Genomic DNA, 26,496 nt, shown 5'->3' with positions numbered 1-26,496 from the left:
GAAGTGCAGGTGAGCCGTGCCACCTCCAGCCTTGGCAGCCCCCTCCCTAGTATTTCTTCATTATCACACTTGTCTCACTGAAGGGCCCCTCCAACTGCACTGGGGCCCACACATGGAGCGGCTCTGAGTCGTCTCCTTATCTTGATGTTTACAGGGAACAGCGATTTGCCACACGCCCCGCTCTAGCCGGACCCCACTGTTCCACTTCTTTAAGTGTGATTGGGGGCCCTTCTCACCTAATATCTCCACCTAAGAGGCCACCTTAGTTGGGAGGGTTTGATATTTCCTGAGCCTGAAAAGTGGTGCAAATCACCCCTGGAGTCTTAAAGCATGAGAAATTGTTTGATACTAATGCTGCTGATATCCTGAAACGTCTATACCCCTCTGCACACAATAGGTGATATTGTTGACAACCACCCAGAGTGATTGAAGCCATTGTCCCACACCGATCTTACCTCATAGGCATTTCCAGTCAGTGAATGTCTTTGTGTAACTGCATCACTGTAATGTATCCCCTCTATAGTCTGTGCAGGATGGAGAAGGCTCTTTACTTCATCCCCTCTGAAACTCTGTGTTAACTGAGCCGCTTGTCAAACAGCTGATAGCTGACTGATGTTCTCTGCTCTAGCACCCTCTAACCATTGTATGATGTAACCCAGAGAAACCTATCCTTTTCTTATTGGCATTGTTTGTCAGATATGCATGAATTTGGGTCATCTATGGCTTAGACAGTAAAATTACGTAAAATATTATTGGAGCTTTCACAAACACAGTTTGACAAGTACTCCCCCCTTATTTCCAGACTAAAGCAGCGAAATTCTGCATTGGTATAGTAAGCGCTCTACCCCCTTGCTTGAACCCTCCCCTCGGGATGTCTGTATGCTAAAGGGGCACTCACACTGTGAATAAGATTAGTCTGCCTCCAAGTGTACAACATGCTTACGCCACTTGACTTTGAATCAGTGCTGATTTGGAGCATTGCTGGGTTGTTGCGGGGAATAATGCTCTGGCTGGGTTTTTGCAATGGCTGTTATGGGGAGCCCGGCCTCGTCTGCATGCATGTTTTTAGGCAGGAGCGGCATTTTGGATAAAGCTGTAAGCTGCTTACGGCCGTGGAGAGAGGTGATTACAGGGCCCACCTCCGTAGGACTGACTAAGAGGCTCGGAGGCAAGTTTTAGGTCAGCCGTGCCATGGCTCCACCACGCCTCCAGAGTGCCATGCCACCACATTCTGCCACCATGTTGCTCAGTGTTTCCTTTCTCTTTTCTTTTACCAAGTCACACCCTATTCCATGGTGTATTCTGTGAGCCTAGATAAACTCATCTGCATGCCTGTATTGGTTTGTTTAACTCTATCAGGGGTTGCACCCTGCATTTTGTGAGTACTGCTTTATTTACATTGTCGTCAGACAGATATTACTGTGTGCATAGCCATTTGTCATAGTGGAATACAGCTGCTCTCCTAAATACATTAACAAACATCATGGCCGTATTTTAGGCACACTGCAGATTGTTTGTGTCTTTTGACCTTAGAAGAGTTCAAGCTGTGGCAGTGCTGCCGCTGCTCTGGTACCTGTTGTCTGCCTCTGAGAGCCAGGGGTCTTCCTTCAGGGACGGAGATAGTAAAAGCCTTTCTGTCTTGCCTGCCTTTAAGGAAGTGTGCTTTGGGGATTGGCTATCAGTGACCCTGCAGTACACAGTGTGTGAAAGCAGCTGGAGTGTAATCTTATGTGCTGTGGGATCAGAATAGTGGAGCAAAGTTACTAAAGGAGTAACAATAAGGGGCTGCCACAGCACCTGCAGAGCACTAGCCAAAATAATGAACGACCGAGCAGATTGGAGGCAACTCAATTAACGTCACTGACACTGCCAGTCAGAACATAAAGGCAGGTACGCAGCTTCTGTTGGCCTTTTGTTCCCTAACAAAAGGTTCCCTCGTGTATTCAGCCAAGAGTAGGACAGTCTTTATGAATCACTAGATAAATAATGATTCATTGTTTAATCTAGATAGGCCTGTGTTTTCCATTTGATATCACACTGTATGTAACCTCTGTTCTATTAAGGGGACTCTGATAACAGTTGCTTAATAGTCTAAAGACACGAACGGAATTGAAACTAACAAAATATTGTTTTTATGAATGCAGAGTAGTTAATGGATAAAGCAGATCTGCATTTGGTTTAGATTTGTTGCTCCGAATGTCATATCTGAACCTGTAACAGTAAAAAACTTAATATGATAAATATTCAAGGAATTGCTTATTTTTTCAGCTCGCTTAAGTGCACTATTATTGTTGTACAAATGGCATAACAATATTGGCAATATAAGAAAAATGCTGTTTCTATTATAGAGATATTTTTTTAATCTGTTCTTTTGTGTTGTGCTTTTTCTCAGGAAGAATCCTCAACAGGTTTTCGAAGGACATCGGTTACCTGGACTCTCTGCTTCCATGGACGTTTGTGGACTTTATCCAGGTGAGTCTCACCTCGGCAGGTTTGGTTGCTGGCGCAGCAGCATGGGGAGGCCATTTCATGCCTGGCTAAACCTGCTTTGTGGTCCGGGTCCCCTAATCTGGAAACAATTACTGTAGGATTACCCGCCAGCGCAGCCCAGCGCCTGCACAGATTTAATAAAAGTGTGCACATAGGCTGAGGGTGTGGCTCCCTCAGCGTGGCACAACAGAAGTGGCATCTTCAGAGAATGTGTAAGGAGAATAAGGAAGTGATTGGAAGAGAGAAAGGGACCAAAGAGGAAATAAAGCCACATGATGGGTCAGATGTGGAAGGGAAAATAGTGGAAATGTCAGGAGAGGGTGAAGTGAGGATATTGTGTCGAGTGGCAAAGAGAAAAAGTCTGACATGAAGTGTTTACAGGAGTACACCTGGACTTTCGCCTCTTAGCCCAATTCGCTTAATGCTTAACAGGTCTTATTGACCTGCTAGCCAAGGGCCACCCTGATGCAAGCCCAGGTTAGGTTACCAAATGCCACCCTGCCACCATGACAGCCATCTCCCACGAAACCCTGCGGAGATGAGCCAGCTCATGCACCTAGCGCCACAAAGAAGGGAATGTTCGCTGCACAATTCGAGGTAGAGGAGCAGGCGTGGCTCCTTGGTTCGGGCCAAAGAATAGAACAAAGGCGCGCTGAAAATGAATCCCCCCTCCACAATGCCTGAATGATGTTTGTGGCAGATACCCATCTCACAGTAGACAAAAGCCATCTTAAATGCTGAAAGCACAAAAGAATAAACGCACAAAAGCTTTTTGTCTGCTATAGTTCCCCTCATTTTGATAATAAGGTGAATAATGGTTAAAGTAAAATAATAACTTTTGTAGAGGGCCAATAGGTCCAACCAACAACAGTGAGAGTAGACCACGTCCTGACATAAAACACAGATGGGTTTCAGCTGTGCACTTTTACTTGAATTTCTCCTGCTTTCCTCTTTTTTCTAACTGTGTCTTGATGTAAAAGAAATAAAATCTAGACCAGGCCATGTCAAAATCAGACTGGATATGTGCGCATTAGTCTTTTGCTGTAGCTGAAAGTGGGATGTGATTGTTAGAGTGGACAAAGGTAGCATCCTTTGGACAAAGCACTTTTGTTTGTGCTGCTTTCTGCTCTTGTTTGCAGGTGTCTTTCACGGAGCAGCCTTTAATGCTTTCAGGAAGGAAGATTTTCACTCTTTTTTTTATCAAAGTATTAGCTGTTGAGAAAAGCTGCTGATCTCCACTATTGTTGCTCATTCGTGGAGGGACGTTTCCCCATAGTTATTGTCTAAATGGTTGTCAGAAGGGAATAAAGTGAAACTTCATAAACAATGCCCTAACTGGTTTATCTCTTTCTATGGAGAGAGGCCGCTTCTGTGTGGGGATTTGTGCCTTAGCCTCTCCCCCCTCCTTTCTATGGTGGAGTAAGCACTTCACAGCCCTTCAGCACTGCCCCCCAAACCTGCCTAACAAGGGGATTCCCTCAAGCTGGGGGAACCTGGTTACACCCCAGAGCCCTATTTTTCACAGGTCTCATTTAGTAGTAATTTAGTATATTGGGGAAAAAGCCTCTTTCTCTTCCATCTTTATGGTCAGGGGACAAAGACAGAAATGTCAATTAAAAACACCTCAGGCTTTGGGAACTGTCAGCTTTTGTGTGGACTTGACCTTTAAATCCTGGGTTGCCTCTATTTTCACAGAGAGGGCAGAGGAGGAGGCCAAGACAATAGGGGGTGAGTACAGGGGTCTTTCAGCGGATTTTTGTGTGAAGGCTCTTGACCAAGTCGCACCACCAACTGTTGGGACCTGCACTGCATTTATAGCCCTGCTTATCCAGGCAAAATTCAGTTTGTCCGGATGTTTTCACTAAGACACCAGCTGACTTAAGTGTGACCCAGCCTGCTCTTGCCAACGCTAATTCCTTATAAAGACGGGAATAAACAAATTACGGCAATAAACCCTTTTGTGTGCGTGTGAGAAAGAGCAAAAAAAGAAACAGAGACAAACCAAGCACTGAAGGGCTGAACACGCACACAAGTGCAGAGAAAAGACAGCTATTGTCTAAAGAAACACTGGCGGGTGGATCGTTGTGTGAGTCTCTATATTGTGGCACATTGTGTATCAGGCCTCTTTAGTGGCTTTGTGGGATATGAGAACTGCTGACGTAATCGTGGACGCTGTAGGATGGGATTTCACCTGGCTTTCTCTGCTTCTTTACCACGCTGGCGACTAAAGACTGCACTGGCTCCAGGCATTACACAGGTTAGCCTGAGAAACACAGAAGATGGTCCAGTGGAAACATATATAGGCTGTGCCATTAACCCTCTTTGAGCATTGTTTTTATGACAGTGCCTTTGTGACACAGAAAGGTGAGCGGCGGCCTTAGGATCACTGACCTATGCTTGTCTCCCTGAAAAATAAAGCGAAACAGAGGAAAACATCATCATGTGACCCTGCGTGTGTATTTGTGTGCGCTTAACTGGCCACTCAGCAATACCACACATGGTCATTTGATGGCGAGCACCGGCCAGCAAAAGCTTCCCGTGTGAGTATGTGTGGTCTCCCATGATGCTGTGGTCCAGCACCTCAGCTGGTCTGACTCAGAATGCAGGCCAGACCCAGGGCCCTTTGAGCCTGGGAACTGACACAACAAAGTCCCAATCTAATCTTGAATCTTACCTCACGTCAGAATGACGAGGACAATGAATTCTAGGCTGACTTTTGTATTTCTGAATTGTTGTTTTTTGTGTGTGTGTGTTGTTTTCAGGAGGGAAAAAAAAGGCTGAATGAATTTGCTGGACACTAGTGATTTATAGTAGAGAGTGAGGGGAGACCACATTTCAAAGCCTTTCTCTTATTTCCAAAATGGGGTTGGAAATCAGCAGCTTGACTGAGCCCAAATAAGTGACTTCTTTTACCTTTTCACAGCACACAAAGGCCTAATCCTAGGACTACTTGAGCCACCAATGTAGACAGCGTCTGAGACCACCACAGTATGTGTCAGACCTTCCTCACCACACACAAAACACATTGACTGCAGCTTTATGAAGTGAAAATGGCCCAGAAAGGGAAAATGTGAAGGAGGTGTCCACAGTCATTTCACCCAAAGAAAAGCCACAGCATCTGGGCATTTAATGCTAAAATAAAGCCCAAACACAGAGTAGAATGGATTGGGTCACTTGTATTGTTCCAGAGCCCAAGTGGAACGGCCCTGTTTTGTTTCAGTACCACTGACCCTTGCAACTTATTGTGCTGCTCAGTCACAGAAAAAGCGTGGAGTTTAAAAAAAAAAGAAGAAGAAAAAATTCCAACGATGACAGAGGACTTCTTTTGAGAATTTTTCTTTACCACGCTCACCCCTCATTTCCTGTTTTGTTTGCACTTCTTTCCCAGTGGCAAATATTGCACACTGTCAGTAAATAAAGGGAGGATGAAAAAGGGAGTTGTAAAAAGCATAATGATTCCGTCTGTCCGGAGGGATGTTTAATTAAAGCGAAGTGTTTATTTTCAGCTGGTGAACAACAGTCGCTATCATTGCCGAACACAAATATAGCAATTAACTCCAATTTTCTACATTTATTTGGACATCAAAGAGCTGATAGAATCATTGAGAAAATAAAGCAATTAGGGTCAGCAGAGATCTGAATGGTCTTTGGACACAGCAGTGCGCCCAGTTTGCCTGAATGACTGAATCGCATGCGTGCGGTAGCTTTCTTTTCTCGCTAAAGAGCTATTAGAGCTAATTCTTTATTTAAACAGTTTGTATACAAAACCTTTCATCCTTTTATCCACTTTTATGTGCAGCGGGATGTGGCTTTGGGAGTTTTCTGTTCCTGTGTGGTTTCATAGGAGATATGGATGTGGTCTGAGGGGGTGAGGTGTATACTTGTAGGCTCACTTATCAGAGTCATCTGTGTGTAGTGTGGGTGGGGGCCACGGTGTCCCCGATCCTGACACGATAAGCGCCAAACCACGCAAATGGATCACATCAAACAGGGCCTTGGCGACAGCGGGCCCTGGGGAGCAGGAGGAGGCAAGGCTTGTATCTAATGGTTCCTGTTCCTCCTACGGTCCCCTTAGATGACCCCACTGTTAGATAAAGCCAGCCTGGCTCAGACGTTTGTGGCCACTGCTGAAATGGACCCAATTAGAATTCAGATTAACCAACCAGCAAAATGTGAATGAGCAGTGTCACTGTGTCACCAGTCATCAACTGGGTAGTGAAAGAAAAACAGTGTAGGTGATAAGACATTTGTTCAGTTAATATTTGATCCCCGCAAGGGAAGGCTGGATAACACGCGGTAATGGCCTGTGTGCCACCATCTCACTTTGCAGTCTGGTAGCCTTCCATCAAGGCTAAGATTGAAACTTATGTACTGTGAAATTCTTGGGATCAGTTGTGCTCAGTAGCTTCGACTCACTGTTTGATTGTGTGGGCTCCACTACTGCAATGGTTAGACTAGTAATTCCCTCTTATCTGAACTGCAAATGGAATTGACTGGCTTTTCATCATAAAACTACACTGAAAGTGATCATGCTTAAATGTGTGCTTAAGTAGCAGATAACATCCGTAATTAAGGTGCTAAATTAAATTTTCATCTCTCTGGGCTAGTCTGAGTCCACTGAAGGTAACAGTATGATCCTAATCTCCACGTTTTAGGATTCATCTTTTTGGATGTATCTAATTTCAGGGTGTGAGGTTTCAGTCGAACACAACGTATGCCTTTCGGTTAGGAAGTGTTCTTCCAACCCACATTAATGGCTGGAAGAAATGTTGATATACAGTGGGGCAAAAAAGTATTTAGTCAGCCACCGATTGTGCAAGTTCCCCCACTTAAATGATGACAGAGGTCAGTAATTTGCACCAGAGGTACACTTCAACTGTGAGAGACAGAATGTGAAAAAAAAATCCATGAATCCACATGGTAGGATTTGTAAAGAATTTATTCGTAAATCAGGGTGGAAAATAAGTATTTGGTCACCTCAAACAAGGAAAATCTCTGGCTCTCACAGACCTGTAACGTCTTCTGTAAGAAGCTTTTCTGTCCCCCACCCGTTACCTGTATGAATGGCACCTGTTTGAACTCATCATCTGTATAAAAGACACCTGTCCACAGCCTCAAACAGTCAGACTCCAAACTCCGCCATGGCCAAGACCAAAGAGCTTTCGAAGGACACCAGGAAAAGTATTGTAGACCTGCACCAGACTGGGAAGAGTGAATCTACAATAGGCAAGCAGCTTGGTGTGAAAAAATCAACTGTGGGAGCAATCATCAGAAAATGGAAGACATACAAGACCACTGATAATCTCCCTCGATCTGGGGCTCCACGCAAGATCTCATCCCGTGGGGTCAAAATGATCATGAGAACGGTGAGCAAAGATCCCAGAACCACACGGGGGGACCTGGTGAATGACCTGCAGAGAGCTGGGACCAAAGTAACAAAGGTCACCATCAGTAACACACTACAACGGCAGGGAATCAAATCCCGCAGTGCCAGACGTGTTCCGCTGCTGAAGCCAGTGCATGTCCAGGCCCGTCTGAAGTTTGCCAGAGAGCACATGGATGATACAGCAGAGGATTGGGAGAATGTCATGTGGTCAGATGAAACCAAAGTAGAACTTTTTGGTATAAACTCAACTCATCGTGTTTGGAGGAAGAAGAATACTGAGTTGCATCCCAAGAACACCATACCTACTGTGAAGCATGGGGGTGGAAACATCATGCTATGGGGCTGTTTTTCTGCCAAGGGGACAGGACGACTGATCCGTGTTAAGGACAGAATGAATGGGGCCATGTATCGTGAGATTTTGAGCCAAAACCTCCTTCCATCAGTGAGAACTTTGAAGATGAAACGAGGCTGGGTCTTCCAACATGACAATGATCCAAAACACACCGCCCGGGCAACAAAGGAGTGGCTCCGTAAGAAGCATTTGAAAGTCCTGGAGTGGCCTAGCCAGTCTCCAGACCTCAACCCCATAGAAAATCTGTGGCGGGAGTTGAAAGTCCGTGTTGCTCGGCGACAACCCCAGAACATCACTGCTCTCGAGAAGATCTGCATGGAGGAATGGGCCAAAATACCAGCTACTGTGTGTGCAAACCTGGTAAAGACCTATAGTAAACGTTTGCGCTCTGTTATTGCCAACAAAGGTTATGTTACAAAGTATTGAGTTGTATTTTTGTTATTGACCAAATACTTATTTTCCACCCTAATTTACGAATAAATTCTTTACAAATCCTACCATGTGGATTCATGGATTTATTTTTCACATTCTGTCTCTCACAGTTGAAGTGTACCTCTGGTGCAAATTACTGACCTCTGTCATCATTTTAGGTGGGGGAACTTGCACAATCGGTGGCTGACTAAATACTTTTTTGCCCCACTGTACTTCAAGTAAAGGAAATTATTAAGACCACAATGGTAAACAAGAGACATTATTAACAGAAGTCATGTGCCCTTGTTAAATAAAAAGTGCAGGATTATTTAAAAAAAAAAAAAGTATTATAGAAAAAAAGTACTCGGAATTAAAAGAGGAGACATTACTTCTCCTTGGTGAAAATGCTTAACAAATAAAAAGTAAGGAAACAAACCAAAAACTGTGTTTTCTTAAATCTTTAGTAATGTATTATGTTTTACTACTACATGTCTGTGCTACAGTATTGTTTTGCTGTGTTTATGCTGTTGGCCACAAAATTAAATCAATACTATGCTTTTCTGGTGTCATGGTAGCCGATTGCTAGGTGGTTGCCAGGCAACCTGATGGCATATTTATATATAATGTATAAATTAAGATTTACTGATGCAAATTAGAACTTGTCATTGCAAAAGAAAAATTACACCAAAACTTTAACCCTTTGCTAGCTGGTTGCTAGGTAACCTGAATACATCATATGCAACATAGATGAGAACCTTAAGATGTACCGGCACAGTGCCAAGTTTGGTGGCTCACTTCAAGTTTACTTGATGGTGATTGAAGAAACAATGAGACAGACAAATTTATTTTGAGTGTTGTATCAAGGTAAATATATCCCAACACTTTTAATGTAAAAAAAATGTAATTGAAGTAGATTACATTTCCCTTTTGAAATGTAATATAATTTTCTAAATAAAGTGAACATAACAAAAATCTTAAAAATGTGAGCTGTTCTTTTTTTATGGCAGCACCCTTTCCTCAAAAGTAGTTTATTTTTTTTCTCAACTGGTGTTTAATACGATCTTTAATAAAAGTATCAGTATTAAAGTAACTGATGGCAACGACCCTTGCTAGCTCACTTTAACTTAAATATATCAATCAGCAATTATTATGTATTAGTATCAAAGGTAATATTATTTACATTTATGTTTTCTTATTCAGATTGTTGAGTCATTGTGTGATGTCAATTTTAATATCTCTATAATAAAACTTTATATGCCACCTCACATGATACTTGAGTGCCTGATAATTACCATCAATATAGGCTGAGGTAAGATTATTTTATCTTTAAGATTAATAGTCATAATGAGTCTTTATGAGGTGGTTATTTCTAAACGTTATGCAGGTGTAGGTGCTCTGATAACCGTCAGACTCATTGCCTGCAATCCTGTTTAGGCAGCTCTGGTATCCTGGTCTAGATGTGTCACAGAGCCATTAACACGGGTGATGAGTCACTGTGTTGTTGAGGGCTGTGTGGTTTGAGTGTGATGTATCAGACACCCACAGTGTGGTTCCCAGAGCTCTCTGCCAGTCACTGTGGCCATGCCCGTTGGCTGGCTGCTCTGCCAGGGAGGCTTACAGGCCAGAAGTGTTGAAGGGAAAACCCTAGAGAGCCAGGGATATGAGCTGCAGTGGCCAAGTGGTAAATTCTCACCTGCTACTAAGTGAGAATTAGCGCTGCGATCGTTTTCTTTTCACACTGTGAGTCACTTAAGCTCAGTCCCACAACCTGCTGTTACCTTACTATGTGCCTGAGATGGTCTCACACAAATATAGCTGAAAGGTTTTTCTTGTTCAGCCCTAACAAATAAGCCTCACTGCCCCATCGGTAGCCCACACAACAGAAGCAGAGCTTTTGACGCTGATGCTGTTGAGTTATTACTGTGCTTACTCCTCTCCTTTTCTCCCAGGTATTTCTGCAAGTCATCGGAGTGATTGCAGTAGCTGCTGTCATCATCCCCTGGATTCTTATTCCTGTTGTTCCTCTTCTTGTTGTCTTCCTGTTTCTGCGATGCTACTTCTTGCAGACCTCCAGGGACATCAAGCGTCTAGAATCTACCAGTAATTTTTTATTTATTTTTTGTGGTGTGGGATTGGGAAGAAATAAAAGCACAGACTACAGGAATGCTAATAGGCTATTGAAAAAGGCAGAGATCATTAGCATAAAGGCTAAAGATGGCAGTGGCCTATGCCTTGGTCACACGCAGTTTCCTCAAAAGATGAGAGTTCATGACTTCACATATAATAGGAAAAAATGTCAAGTGGTCATGACTAGGCCACATCAAGCTTTAGTTCCTTTATTTCATTCAAAGCTGAGAGCCAAAATGCACATTGACTAACAAGTGGCATCATCTTTTAGAACAAATGCTTTGTTTGAATCCTTCAAGGAGGCATTTAGGTTTTGTTAAGGAGTTTGTAAGTCTAATGAGTTGAAACAAAAGACGGCTAAATGGCGACCTTTCCTTAAATCACGATAAAAATCAGGGGCATCACCTGTATTATTGTTAGTATAACAGAGTACACATTCATATTTTTCACTTCTCATACTGATACGCTGCAAAATAAAACCGAACAGTTCAGACTATTAGTATTAAATGTACCCTGACACTATAATTGTATTTAGAAATCTGGTCAAAACTCTTAAAAATGTTAAATGCCTCGCTAAGCTGGTTTTTTGCCTTGTATATTTCCCATAGCTCGGAGTCCTGTTTTCTCCCACCTTTCCTCCTCTCTTCAAGGCTTGAGCACCATCCGCGCCTTCAAGGTTCAGCAGAGGTTCCAGCAAATGTTTGATGAGTATCAAGATCTTCACTCAGGTGAGACAAAAAAGACATATTTGTGTTATAAGGTCAAATATGCAAGACATCAACATCTAATGAGCTCCATTATCAGTCTCATCTAAAGCCATTCATGATATTCAGACTGTATTAAGAAGTATTTCCTCATATGCAACATGTGGAATCTGTCTTTGTTAACAGAGGCCTGGTTCTTATTCCTGACTACCTCCCGCTGGTTTGCCGTGCGACTCGATGGAATTTGCTCAGTTTTTGTCACCATTACTGCTTTTGGCTGTCTTTACCTCAGGGATGGTACTGTATGGGTTTTGACTCTGTGCATGCTAAGAGACATTATTAGCAGAAGCAAGAGGAAGGACTCGTGGATGTGTGACTGCATGTTTACTTCTTTGATAATACAGGACTGGAACCAGGTGCAGTGGGTCTGGCTCTGTCTTATGCAGTTACGCTCACAGGCATGTTCCAGTGGGGCGTCAGACAGAGTGCAGAAATTGAGAACATGGTGAGAACACGTGATGAACAAGGGTTCGATGGTTGGTTAACTTCCATTTGAGTCCAAATGTGACCATAATTTGCTAAATTAACACGATGTATTAAATTAGGCTTGAAACTAGAGACTGAGGCCATAAACTCATCAGCATAGTGTTCACTGTGGTCACAGATACAGATTTTAACTGATTTATTAAACCAGATAAATAGCCACTGCTGGCCATAAGAAAAAAAATGCAGGTAGAACGATTGTCACTTTAGGTTTGTTATATCCAGTCTGGGTCAATTTAAAGAATCTATTAAATTGTATTATAGGGATTTTCTGTTACATGAAGTTATATAGGAGCAGCTTATTTATTTATTCATAAAATAGTTAAAAGAGGAAAAATTATTTTAAGGAAGTGCCTACTATATGCTTTATTTTTGCAGATGACATCAGTGGAGAGAGTGGTTGAGTATGCAGAGCTGGAGAGTGAGGCATCATGGGAGACAGACAAACAGCCACCGAGCGATTGGCCCAAAGCAGGCTGCATCACTTTTGACAGAGTCAACTTCTCTTACAGTGCCAGTGAGCCTTTGGTCCTGAAGAACCTGAGTCTTGTCTTCAAATCTAGAGAAAAGGTCCTTGTCTTTATTCCCACCTGTGCATGCTTACTGGAGTGCATAGCCCATGACTAAGGTTGATATGCAGCTAGTGTAGTAGGTGTGGTGTGATTCTTTTTTTATGTGGCATTATTCTCAAATCAATTATTAAAGGGACACCGCATTGTGCTTCTGAATCTTCAGGACTATACCATTTGTGATTCATGGAATACATATCATGTAATTAAGACTGTTCAAGTGGATCCATTTGTCTCCAATTTGCATTTTGAGCTACCTGACGGTGACAACTGTTTATTCACTATAAGAGAGAGGAGAGGCCGAGGAAGAGGGGTGAAGGAAGAGCGAGAGAGGGGAAGGCTGAGGGAGATGGTTGAGGATGATTGAAATTGTGTTTAATGCAGGGGGTGTATTTTGCATGGCTACGGTTGGCCAGGGCGGCTGATTTCACAATGGATGGGTTGATAAGTGCAGAGGCCCTGGCTCTGACAGCCCATGGGAGGGATCTCTACCGCATGCCTTGGGGGTAAAAGGCTTTGTGCATCCTGACAGTTCCCCTGACACCCTTTCACCTGCACCTACCATCTACAGTATAAGATCCTTTCACTTTGTGGTGTGTATTTACATTCATGTAGTGTGGAATTCTTCTTATGTAGGTTAAAGCAGATGAATGCAGAGACATGATTTCAGATTCAGTCTCATACAAGCACTTGGTAATTTTTTAAATGTCCATGTAGGCACTTACTGTATAAGTACTGGGGGTGGGGCTTAATTGTCACATGTAGGAGGGCCTATGTGTTTTAAAAATCGGAATGTGAGTTACTCTAATAGCTCCTATGAGAGTATGGATGTAGCATGAGAGAGTAAGCATATCATTACTTCTCTATTACCTGTCAGCCTAACCACTTATCTTTCTGTATCCACATGCCCAATGGCTATGCAACAGCATATAACAAACCTAAATGGTATGACACTAGTTCAGCAGAGCAATCGGTGCAATGCTAATAAGATTCCTGTTCATTGGATTCAGCCCACAGCATGAGTTTTTGTTCTTTGGTATCCCAAGTCTGGTAAAATACTGGAAACACCTATATTATACTGTCATTTTATGTGTTAACTACCATCACACATATGTACAGCATTAGCAGATACCTGCGGATGGTATGACCTTGTGCTTTAAAGAAAGTATCGGGTGATGGCCTGCAGGTTACCATACCCTGGGGTAGTACCATAGAGCACATAGGCAAGGCAAGGCAAGGCAAGGCAAGGCAAGTTTATTTGTATAGCACAATTCAACAACAAGGTGATTCAAAGTGCTTTACAGAGACATTAGAAACAAGAACAAATAAAAAGCATGATTTAAAATTGATTAAAACAAGCAAATAAACTAACTAACTAATTAACAAACAGACAAACAAACAAACAACAGTATATAAAATCAAAACAGATAAAATCAGAACAGTAGATAAAATCAGTAGTTAAATGTAAGTTTTGAAATTTAAGCTTAAAGTGTGGATTTGGTGCTTTATTCAAATGCAGCTGAGAACAGGTGAGTCTTCAACCTGGATTTAAATAAACTGAGTGTTTCAGCTGATCTGAGGCTTTCTGGGAGTTTGTTCCAGATATAAGGAGCATAAAAGCTGAATGCAGCTTCTCCGTGTCTGGTTCTGACTCTGGGAACTGATAAAAGACCGGATCCAGATGACCTGAGGGATCTGGATGGTTCATACTGGGTCAGGAGGTCATTGATGTATTTTGGTCCTAAACCATTCAGAGCTTTATAGGCCAGCATCAGAACTTTAAAGTCTATCCTCTGACGGACAGGCAGCCAGTGTAAGGACCTCAGAGCTGGACTGATGTGGTCCACTTTTTTGGTCTTAGTGAGGACTCGAGCAGCAGAGTTCTGAATGAGCTGTAGTTGTCTGACTGATTTTTTAGGTAGACCTGTAAAGATGCTGTTACAGTAATCAAGCCTACTAAAGATGAATGCATGGACTAGTTTTTCCAGGTCCTGTTGAGAAATCAGATCTTTTATCCTTGATATATTCTTGAGGTGATAGTAAGCTGACTTTGTTATTGTCTTAATGTGTTTTTCTAAGTTTAGGTCTGCATCCATCACTACACCCAAATTTCTCGCCTGGTTTGTGGTTTTTAGATGTATAGATTGAAGTTCTCTGGTGACCTGTAATCGTTTTTCTTTGGCGCCAAAGACTATTACCTCAGTTTTGTTTTTGTTTAGCTGGAGAAAATTGTGGCACAACCAGTCATTGATTTCCTCAATGCATTTACCAAGAGCCTGTACAGGGCCTCGGTCTCCTGGTGACATTGTGATATATATTTGTGTGTCATCTGCATAGCTGTGATAGTTTATTTTGTTGTTGTTTATAATCTGTGCCAGTGGGAGCATGTAGATGTTAAACAGAAGGGGTCCCAAGATGGAACCTTGGGGAACTCCACATGTGATACTTGTCTGCTCAGATGTGAAGTTACCTATTGATACAAAGTATTTCCTGTTTTCTAAGTATGTTTTGAACCAGTTTAGTACAGTTCCTGAAAGACCTGTCCAGTTCTCCAGTCGTTTGAGTAATATGTTGTGGTCAACTGTATCAAATGCTGCACTGAGATCCAGTAAAACTAGGACTGACATTTTTCCACTGTCTGTATTCAGACATATGTCATTAAACACTTTGGTCAGAGCGGTTTCAGTGCTGTGGTTCTGTCTAAAACCTGACTGGAAGGCATCGTAGCAATTATTCTGTTTTAAGAAGTAACTGAGCTGTTGAGAAACTGCTTTTTCAATGATCTTACTTAAAAACGGGAGATTTGAGATCGGCCTGTAGTTGTTCATTTGTGTCTTGTCAAGATTGTCCTTTTTCAGTATAGGTTTGATTACAGCAGTTTTTAGTGATTCTGGAAACACACCTGATAATAAAGAAAAGTTGACGATCTGTAACAGGTCTGACTCTAAAGTCTTTGAGACCTTTTTGAAAAAACTTGTTGGCAGGACATCTAAACAGCAGGAGGAGGAGTTCAGTTGACCTAAGATGTCCTCCAGGTCTTTGCTGTTAATAGGTTGAAACTGTTTCATGGTGTTTAAACAGTTTTATGGTGGACACAGTACATATCCTGGATCTGCTGTTGATGTACCAATTGCTTGTCTAATTTTTTGGATTTTTTCAGTGAAGAATTTGGCAAAGTCATTGCAGGCCATGGTCGAATGAAGTTCAGCTGCCACTGACACAGGAGGGTTTGTTAGCCTGTCAACTGTAGAAAATAAGACCCGAGCATTATGACTGTTTTTAGTGATGATGTCAGAGAAGTAGGACTTCCTTGCATTCCTCAGTTGTAAATTATAATTGTGAAGTTTCTCTTTATAAATGTCATAATGAACCTGGAGGTTTGTTTTTCTCCATCTGCGCTCAGCTTTCCTACACTCTCTTTTTTCATTTTTCACCAGTGTGGAGTTTCTCCATGGAGACTTTTTCCTTCCAGAGATAACCTTCACCTTAATGGGAGCAATAGTGTCCATTACATTTAACATTTTTGCATTAAAGCTATTGACGAGCTCATTGACTGACCCTCTGGACAGGTCAGGTGTTAATGGGAAGACCTGGTTAAAAATTGCACTACTGTGTTCAGTTATACACCGTTTTGTGATCACTGTTGTTGATATATTTGTGTGGGCTGAGATTTTACTTTCAAAGAAAACACAGTAATGATCAGACAGGCCCACATCAGACACAGTAACCTTTGAAATGCTCAGGCCTTTGGAGATCAGTAGGTCAAGAGTGTGTCCTCTATTATGTGTGGCCTCTGTTACATGCTGAGTCAGCCCAAAGTTGCCCAGAGTGTTACTCAGGTCTTTAGTCCCTTTGTCCTGAGGGTTGTCCACATGAATGTTAAAATCCCCAGCAATAATTACACAGTCAAAATCAACACAGATCACAGACAGCAGTTCACTGAGGTCATTAAAAAAGTCTGTGCAGTATTTGGGAGGCCTGTAAACATTAAGAAACACAACTTTGGATGGGGCCTTCAGCTGTAAAGCCACATATTCAAAAGACTGAAAACTTCCAGGAGATAGCTGCTTACATTGAAATGATTCATTAAATAAGACAGCAACCCCTCCTCCTCTCCTGCTCGCCCTAACCTCACTGATAAAACTGTAGTTAGGAGGGGTCGTCTCGATGAGAACAGCTCCACTGTTACTTTGGTCCAACCAAGTTTCAGTTAAAAACATAAAATCAAGGCTGTGCTCAGTGATTAAATCATTAATTAAAAATGTTTTCCCAGCTAGAGATCTAATGTTTAATAAAGCCAACTTAAGTGTTTTAGAGGTATTACTTGTCCCCTCGTGTTTGGGAGCAGTCTGTGGCACACAAGGTATGTTTACTATGTTTAAAGATCTTTTAGGGTGCAGCTCTCTGTGTTTTGACCAGGCCACATGTCTCCTGTCACCTAAAAGTACAGAAATTTTAAAACCTTCTAGTAAACAGGGTCCCAGCTTCTCCTGGGAAAAGTCATCACTGCCATAATCCTCACAGCCCGGACCCTTCACACATCACGCATCAGACTGCGGAGACAGGGCATGAAGAGGAACTAAGGGGGGCGAGGCTGGGCAATGTGACTTCGATTGCTCTGTTGAGGGTGGGGCTCGATGGCGAACCTTTGGCCGCTCTGGTGGGGGGTTTATGGGGGACAAAAAGGGATTGGGACGGGGGGTAGATCTGAGCCCAGCATTGACCCGCTCCATCATCTCCTCAGTGAATTTCAGGTGTGGGGAGGAGGGAGAAAGGGAGGGGGAGGAGGGTGATGGCCTGTCAGGGGTTTGGGGGACTGGACATAAACAAGTATGAGTGAGTGGTAATTTTGACTCGGCCAATTTATTAGGTGTGTTCAATGAGATTTGATAGATTTGATACGCTGACTCTGATGGGGTGACTTTTAGAAGAGCCACAAAACTATAGAGCCCCATTTATGTCACCTTTTACAGTTGGTTAAAATGAGTAACTACACTTTTCTAACCCACCCACATTGGTGTTTATGAGATAAGCACAGATCTAAATAAATATAGCACACTTAAAAATAGCTAAATTGAATTATAAACACGTTAATTGTCCCTAACACAAATGCTACAAATGAATTTATACGTGGCATTACGCTAAAGCACTTAAATATGATTAAGATATAAATGACTTGATTTGATTAAAGGAAATATTTTTAGCTTTAAATCTTGATTATGAGGGTTAGAGAGGCTTACAGAAGGATTTTCTCCATTGCCCACCATTTCTTTTTAGTATTTTGACTGTCTAGTAAAACACAAACAATTTCATACATAAATATTATAGGACAGAGAATCTTCCCTTAGTTTTTATGCCAGTATTGTACAAAGGTTTATATTGTAGTTTGCCAGGCAACTGGGTCTCTTACTGACAAAATAATAAGCACTATTTTATTTATTTATGGGGTTTTTTGTGGGCATTTACTAAGACTTTACAGATATAACATACTAGCTCTTTCCACTGTAGGTTGGCATTGTTGGACGCACTGGTGCTGGTAAAAGCTCCCTGATCTCTGCCTTGTTCCGGCTGGCAGAACCTGAGGGAAGAATAACGATTGATGGATTTCTGACGTCTGAGATTGGTCTTCACACACTGCGACAGAAAATGTCTATCATCCCACAGGTGCGTTTCTTTAATTTCAGTATCAGCAGTTGTGTTTTGTAACTAAACACAGTAACCAATAATCATCTGCAGTGAGTCTAGGTTAGAAAGATATTACTTATAATATAATATATTAATTACTACCATGTTTAACCTTTTCGTTCTAAAGCAGCTTTGCTTTGACACCTTCTCCAAGGTCCCATGATTCCTCATGATTGAGTAATGGCAGAAATGTCAGCTGCACGACGGTAACAGAAGCCTGGATGCTTTTGCCCTTGTTAGACGCTTGGCTTTTAAAAAAAGCTAAAACAAGTGAGGAGAATTACAGTCGTCACTCAGGGGATTTCTGAAAGTGAGACAAACGGATGCCTTGAGACAGTTTAACTTTATTTCCGCTTGTTGAAACTGATACGGCATTAAGAAAATGCCAGCCTGCGGGTGAGTGTCAGCAGAGAGGAGGGAGGGGAGAAGACTCCCACGGCCTATACTGTGAAGAGAGCAGTTCCCCATCCCTGACAGAGGATTAGCCCTCTACCCCCCAAACATGGGAAAGCTGCTTAGAAGAAGTCTCCCCCATCCTCACAGTCAGAGTCCCCTTGTACACCGTCACTTAGCTCAAGTCTTAAACATTTCTAGGGTGCAGCCAAGATGCCCAAAAACAGTTTCATTAATGCTTTTCTGTGGATTTGATAGGTTTCTGGCATTGCTACTACTTCAGATAAAGTTTCACTTCTTAGTCCAAACTAGTTTGCGATGGATGTGATGTATGTTTGATGGGATTTTGTTTACTCTTTCTGCATCTCCTAGAGGGAGAGACTGCTACAAAGTGGCAGGTTACGAGTCAAAACTTTAACTGCACGCTCATCTCATCTGTATCACATGCTGGATGGCATTTTCATTATGTAGGCAGCACTCGGGAGAGTAGAGTTTCTCTGTAGTCTGTTGTTAGTATTACAAACTTATATATGGAGCGAAGACTCTTGGATTTACACAAATTCATCTGAAAGCCTTTTTTTATTCTCCTGCTAGATGTCGATGAAATGATATGCAGTCAACCTTTCACTTGGAAAAATTTTTTTGACATAAATTGCTGGTTGTCGTACTTTTCATTTGGAATTTTGAGTTTGATATGTAAACTATACATTGCCGCTGAGGAGTTTCATTATTTGACGCCCACAGATTTGATTATGATAAGCTTGTATTAGCATATGGCATTAAAAAGGGATCCATTTCAGTTTCTATTGAATTCTCAGGAATGACTTAGGAGAAAAAAAATGAATTCTGTGGCAAACAGAGGGCTTAGAATTGGTGGAGCACATAATCGGTGTATAGAAAGCTGTGCTTGAAAGCAGTTTTTCCGACCTAACATTGAATCGTCAATTAAAGTGTGTCACAGAACTAGTTTGAATTGGGACTTCAGCTGGCTTAATGACAAGGTGGTGTTTTGGTGACAGAGGGAAAAGCTTATTGGAAGTAAAGAGGTGGAACATTTTCCAAGGCACAGGTAGCAGGGATGAGACCCTGAAAGCTTTACTTTCTCTGGATTGAAATTGAGCAGTTAGCCCTGCACTTTCTGACCTATATGGCGGCTTGTTGAGACATGACTTTTTAATTTTTGCTGTGCTTCCACACCCAAATGTATGCTTCATTTTCTTTTGTTATAAAGGTGACCTGTAAGAGAACAGATGTAAAGGTGTGGATATATTAATAGTTCTGTAACCTTTAAGCTTTTTAGACTCAATGTGTGCTTTACTTTTGCTCCTAGTCTAATCTCACAGTTGCCAGATGAACGTATCGTATCTTGATTCGAGGTCAGATGCATATCTTGACTAAGCTGGAGTTATCGCGTTCCTCTGACTGTGATGCGGATACAATGGAAGCATCACTTTTTGTTATGGACAGTCGCTGCTCTGTGCAACCTCAAACTGTGGCAGACTCAACAGCCTTGTATTATTATTAACTTGTTTTTTTCTTTAAACAGTCATTATAACAATTTAAGTACCTTGCTTATTTTGCTCACGGATCAAACACTGTGGACATAAATGCAATGTAAAAACCTTATCTGCAGCAGGGGTGTACCGTGAGCGAGAGGGTCTTTATGCTGTCCAAGGAGAGCCCTCTACTGAGTAAATCACTTCAACATTGGAGCAAGATTTATGAATGCACACTATATATGGCCTGACATGAGATGATGTGGGATTGTTCCTTTTTATCAGTTCATCACAAACAGAGTGGCGTGTTGGAACAGTGCCCATGGACAGGCTCTTTCCTTTACACTGTAATAAAGAGCTTTATTTACCCTCTTAAAGAGGGCTGTGTGGCTCAACCTTGATACAGGTGCATGGCTTACCATAAATACATATCTTGGACATCCTACCTGTCTGAGATGTGAGGCTGTCCTTTCATGAGGGTAGTCAACTAATGTGATAACCTAACTATTCACACATGCTTGTACATTTAGTTAGTACGGTTTCTTATTCTGTATTTTAATGTTAACTTGACAGTCCTTTTGTGTCATATTATACATTCAGACAGCCTTGCACGACTATTCTCCACCAGCACCAATGCGCACATTGTGGTTTTCCAAGTAAAAAGATCAACTTACTGAAGCATAGTTGGCTAGAGCACTGAATAGAGCTCCTGAGTGGAGCAAGGCCTTTGTGAACATCTTCCCCTCACACATTGCTTAGCACTCTTCTATAAATCCTGTCTTAACCCTTTCATACATCTTCCCCCTTGTCATTATCTTAACTGGCCACGGCCTTCTCTTTCCATATCCATCTATCCACAGGACCCAGTTCTCTTTACGGGCACCATGAGGAAGAATCTGGACCCTTTCAAGCAGCACACAGATGAGGACCTGTGGAATGCACTCCAAGAGGTACTCCAGCGTGGCTCTGAATGATTCTCCCTTGCCAGCCCAGGGGGGGATCCCTCTGTCCCCCTGTACAATGCTGCCATTCAGATTCCCTGCTCGCCACAAGTCATGGGGGGAAATCCCATTAGGGCCATGGGGCCCAGCTCAATGTGCGGCTTGTAACGGGTAACCATTGAAAGTGCTGGGGGAGATGTGTTTGGGCAGTCAGGCCAACCAGGATGAAGGCTTCCCCCACAGTGAAGGGCTTCAGCTCCTGGTCCTGTCTCTGAATGGGTTTGGTGGCCTGGATTAAAGCTAGAGGCTGGCCACAAGAGAGCACTGGCCAAGGTCATCAGTAGACCTGGCCCTGCATTGTGCCAGGCAGTTAATGGGTGTGTTTGGATGGCTCTTTAAAGACATCCCCACAGGAGGCCTTTATGCAGGAGTAATGAAGGGTAGGGGCTGAGCTCTCTCTCTCTGCAGGTGCAGATGAAGGCCATGGTGGACGAGCTGCCCAGCAAGCTGGAGACGGTGCTGACGGAGTCGGGCTCTAACTTCAGCGTGGGCCAGAGGCAGCTAGTGTGCCTGGCCAGGGCCATCCTCCGGAAAACCCGCATCCTCATTATTGATGAGGCCACTGCTAATGTGGACCCAAGGTCAGATTATACTTCTCAAGTAAATTATTATACATCAGCGTGGAAGCGCTCTCTTCCACATGTGTCTTGTTTTTCTGTACAATGGTGCTACACAATATGGGTATTTTTAAGTGCATATAATAAAACCTTTTCTCTTTTTTCTTAAAATCATTTTGGTAAAGCATCGGTGCAAACATAGATTTTTTTTTTGTTTAACACACATAATAAAAATATATGGGTTTATAAGTCTAAATCTCACCTGGTGAAGATCAAATCAAGTCAATTAAAAAAAATGTAACAAAATATACCACACTTGTCTTTTTAAAGCTGAAGTCCTGTGGTATTCTGTATTTTTTCTGTCTGTTGCTGCACATATTTCTCTGCTGATGAGCCATTGTTCTGTGCTGCGTAAAATCCCTGCCCAAGGCTGTATAGGAAGAGAGCTTTTCAGTTCTCAGGTGTTTTGTTTCCTGCTTCTTTAGAACTGATGGACTCATCCAGCAGACTATCCGGGACAAGTTTCAAGAGTGCACAGTCCTGACCATTGCTCACAGGCTAAACACTATCATTGACTGTGACAGAATACTGGTAAGTAAGAAAGCAGTAAATTTCCATTGTAAAGCACTTTAGTGAAGGTTTTAAAATGAGACTCTTCTGCTGGAGTTCATTCCAACATTGCTCTGCAAGTAGCTTTGTGATATTCCCTCTTAAACTTTGGCAACCCCTTGTACTATCTCACCAGCTACAGTAAATATTGCATTCAGTGTTTTCAGAATTTGTAGAGTAAATCTGGGGTCCCCTGCAAAACATGCACTTCACATTCATTCTCATTGTTGTATGCCAAACAAAAGCAGCTTTTAAACACCTCTGTCCTTTATTTTCAGTTCCGCTACCTTATTTTGCAACAGCTGGGCAGATTTCTCACTCGCAGCATTCCCTTTCATTCAACCTTCGCTTGCACCACTTGATCTTTGGCCCTTTCCTGCTACTGCCTGCAGAGGTGCCAATTAGTGCCATTTGTGGTGGCATTTGTTAAGAGTCTATGGAGGACGGGGCATGGCCCGGTGGCCGCTTGGTGACTGAGAGGGTTGCTGAAATAAGGCAAATATCACAGAGAGGGGACTGTTTCACACGTACTCTCGTGTTAAATGCCCCCAGACTGTCACACACTCTGGGAAAATTAAATTGGGACCCGGAAGAATCGTCCAAATTGCAAGAATCGAATTGCATTTCCTGGTAGCCTGCTCCTAAACTTTTGATTATGACAGCAGCTGCAGAAGTCTCCCTTTCATACTAAACACTACCTGAAAGTGGGCTTTACTGATAACAAACTGCTCATTAACGCTGTAAGGGGATCGAGCTTGTTAAAATTTGTCTGTGATATAATTGTAGTCTTTTCCAAACTGCCTGAATTGGCACTATTCTTTGTGTGGTTTACATGGCATGTGATGACATAGAAATGATGGTAATTTTCTAGCGAGTCTTAAAGGTGTGATTGTTGGATTTGACTGAGGACCACCCCTAGGCCTCTGAAACGCTAGGATAAATACATGGATAAATCCCTGATCTCCTGTCTGTCAGAGTCAGCGCACCAGACTTTCACGCTGCTAACAGGTTACCCTCATTGTGCATGGCGTTCTCGAGCAGAAACAGGCACCCGTGTTTGTTGTTGCATGAGTCACATAAAATAGATGGTTCCTATGTGCACCGAACTACTGTTTCCCCATTCAGCTTGCGCTGTCTGCTTGCATCACTCAGCAGTGAAACAGCTGAAATGTCAGTTTTCCCCAAAGTAAAGTATACAGACACAGGAACACACACACTTACACACACACACACCCACCATTGTATGTGTGATTGCAGGTTCTGGATGCTGGCATGATCCAGGAGTATGATGAGCCATATGTGCTGCTCCAGAACCAGGATGGGCTCTTCTACCAGATGGTCCAACAGACAGGCAGAGCCGAGGCTGCCTCGCTCCTGCACACAGCCAAACAGGTAACCACATCCACCTTTGTCCCAGGACAAGCCTGTCCCTAAATAAGAGCCCAGTCGTTGCACAGTAATCCCAGACTCTCCCCTTAACTCCAGGCTCCATTGCTCACCTCCAAAATAATACAGCTAAGCAACAGAAGATGTGTGTAGCCCTGACAATGCAAAGACACTTGATTACCATTTTAATTTAAAGTGTCTACTTGGAGCATTGCGACACCATAACATTAATTTCAAGAGAGAAATTGTCCCTTTGTAGATTTACATCCTCTGATATTATCGGAAAAAGTCTCTGTATAATCTTTTTTCTCATAATGTAATTTTGAGATCATTTTAGCGATGATTCTAGAAAAGCAGCTTTCTTTGCACTGTATCTATTTTGAAATATTGGGTTTAACTTCATCGCGATTTGGGATAAACTTTCTATGGGGATTACTGTAATAGAGAATGTCCATATTTTTTCCCTGTGAAATTCATTTGTGATGTATTTCCCCTTCAGACACTGAACAGATAAGAGCCAGCTATTCATTGTTCAATTCCACTTTATGTGCATCTGTCTGGGACTACAGATACCATATTGCAACTTCAAACAGGTCTTTGTGAAATAAGAAAAAGTAGGCATCATTTCATTTTCTCTCTGTCCCTCGCACAAATTTATCAGCGGAACTGTATCTCCTCAGCCAGAGGAGTGAAATGAGTAAAATACTGATTTCAAAGACTCAGCACAGTGTGGTATTATTTGGTTTCGTCTTACCCTGCACACTGGCGGATTGGTAGTGGCATTGTTCGGGCCCTTACGTTTTCCTTTCTTTATTGTAGGATGCTCTTCTTTGATCAGATTACTGCAGCATCCATAACTGTCTAGCACCACTTATTAAATACAGAGATAGTCCGCATGTTGTGTGTCAAGTTTCTATAGTTGTCAGTCAAGGTTTAAATACATTCAATAATCTGATATCAACCTCTAGCTCCTTTGTCGTGCTGAAAGAGAATCCCAGAGTAGACAGTACATATATCTCAAGCTATGGCCAAGCTTTCACTTCCATTGCCTCTTTTTCCACAAACTTTCTTGCTGAAATTGTTCAGCTGTCAGAGCGGCTCGGCATAAAGAAGCCATGCCTTTTGCAGGCGCAAACACTGCAATCCGGCTTTTCTAAATAGCGGCTTGCAGCTTAGGAGCCAGCGTAAGAGAAAATTAACTCCACAAATAATTCCTGTAATTATCTCCAAAAATTTTCCTGCCTTTAATCTAACAGTTGTTTACTGGGCTAAATAAGCCACTTTTGTATGCTTCAGTGGGTGATAAATCCCCTCGCCGTGCTCTGACTGGATCTGTCATAAATTGCGCCTTAACAGATCGTAGCTCAGATTGGACAGTGTGCTTGTGTTCTGTGACACTGCTTCCCTGATCCGCTTTTCAGGTTTACACGAACAAAAAGCGGCTGACTGACGTGCGCCGTGACGAGGACGTCCGCGTCATCTTCGAGACGTCCCTTTGACGGTTTGGAGTGTCGCTGTGGTCCTCGTGTTAGCCATCAGTGACCAAGTATTTTAGCAGACACACCGATATTCCTAAATGTCTTCAGGCCTAGTGCAGTGTAGTGTGCGCTCCATTTGATTAGCATAGACCCGTGGTATGGAACAGAAAGGAGGCACACGCCTGAGGTGGGCTGTGCCTTCCATTGACAGCATATTACTGCATGGCTGTTTATTGATTGCAAACGGCTATATTTATGTAGGTGTGTCCTGGCTTCTGGGGTATCTACAGTGGGGAACTGGTGCTCAAAAGAGTGTCAATATTCTGTGTGCAATAAATTACCTGTGGCTTAAATTGTTCTTTTAGGGAAAACATTGTTTTATAGGAATAAAGTCTTTTCATTACTTGAAAAATGCTTGACAAGCCAAGGAGAACCTCAGAGGGGACACGGATGCTTTCTGTAATTATTGTGCCTTAATCACGCGATTGATTCCTAGTAATTGCACTGTTTGTAAATTGAATGGTTTCCCTGCACTTTGACTCTATCGGTTTTATGTCTACCTCATCTCTAGTGAGCAAAGACCAGTAACAGTTGGCAATGATACTGACTAATATCAAGGAACCAGATGTCTCTCAACTTTCTGTCCTGGCTTGTTTGATTAACGACTTTATTTGAGAATGTAACACTTTTATGCAGGTAATTATGTGGATGGAACCGAGTGAGATTATTTATATCCTGGTAATTATTCGCGCTGTTTGATTTTTTTACATCTTTGTCTACGGCTCGTAACACAAATGGAAGGTAAGATTTCAAGCACTTTGCAGTTTCTAAGTCATAAATAAGTGCGAGGAATGCTCACTTGTAACTGACACTAGATTTGTTTCAAATTTCATTTAATAAAAGAGTATTGTTTTGAACGTTTCGCTTCATTTTGCTTCATTGTGAGACTGACTCACCAGCGTTTCCTCCCCGCTGTTGCTCATTCCACACTCAGCTGCCTGAATGGTGTGTTTGCTTCAGGTCAGTGGTTACAGCTGGAGTTGAACACGATGCTACAAACTGGTAAGCGGTTAAAGGAAGCGACCGTGTGATTATCGTGCTGAGTCGAGTGATTTTCTAATTCTGTTTCAGTGGTAAAGTGGCGCGGCCTTGCACTCTATTATTTTAACATGTCAGTAGTGCAATAAGATGATTAAGTCTTAAAATGTAATTTTGTCATTAGCGGCTCTCTTAGAAAAGAGCTGTTTAATTTGGCTTCATACAGACAAGCGCAAAGCCAGTGATTACACATTCACAGATTCTTGTCAGT

The 26,496-nt window shown here is 42.4% G+C and overlaps 1 protein-coding gene across 4 annotated transcripts in view; it reads left to right on the top strand.

The window, feature by feature from the left end:
* Positions 1 to 26,086, top strand: part of LOC101479259 (ATP-binding cassette sub-family C member 4) — a 38,930-nt gene extending 12,844 nt beyond the window's left edge. For 3 of the 4 annotated variants that reach the window (XM_004557819.4, XM_076874973.1, XM_076874972.1), the window contains exons 20-31: positions 2,393 to 2,472; positions 10,589 to 10,739; positions 11,375 to 11,494; positions 11,657 to 11,767; positions 11,875 to 11,975; positions 12,392 to 12,583; positions 18,091 to 18,246; positions 21,017 to 21,106; positions 21,566 to 21,738; positions 22,200 to 22,305; positions 23,581 to 23,715; positions 25,131 to 26,086. In XM_004557819.4, the coding sequence (XP_004557876.3) occupies positions 2,393 to 2,472; positions 10,589 to 10,739; positions 11,375 to 11,494; positions 11,657 to 11,767; positions 11,875 to 11,975; positions 12,392 to 12,583; positions 18,091 to 18,246; positions 21,017 to 21,106; positions 21,566 to 21,738; positions 22,200 to 22,305; positions 23,581 to 23,715; positions 25,131 to 25,208 (1,493 nt within the window). In that variant the 3' untranslated portion in view covers positions 25,209 to 26,086. The remainder of the gene's footprint in view (positions 1 to 2,392; positions 2,473 to 10,588; positions 10,740 to 11,374; positions 11,495 to 11,656; positions 11,768 to 11,874; positions 11,976 to 12,391; positions 12,584 to 18,090; positions 18,247 to 21,016; positions 21,107 to 21,565; positions 21,739 to 22,199; positions 22,306 to 23,580; positions 23,716 to 25,130) is intronic. The other variant, XM_076874974.1, reaches the window with a different exon arrangement.
* The last annotated feature ends 410 nt before the right edge of the window (positions 26,087 to 26,496 follow it).

Source organism: Maylandia zebra, linkage group LG16, assembly GCF_041146795.1.
Source record: "Maylandia zebra isolate NMK-2024a linkage group LG16, Mzebra_GT3a, whole genome shotgun sequence".
In the NCBI taxonomy this organism is placed as follows: Eukaryota; Metazoa; Chordata; class Actinopteri; order Cichliformes; family Cichlidae; genus Maylandia; species Maylandia zebra.
Note: the sequence above shows the minus strand (reverse complement) of the source record. Positions and strands in the feature narration are given on the sequence as shown.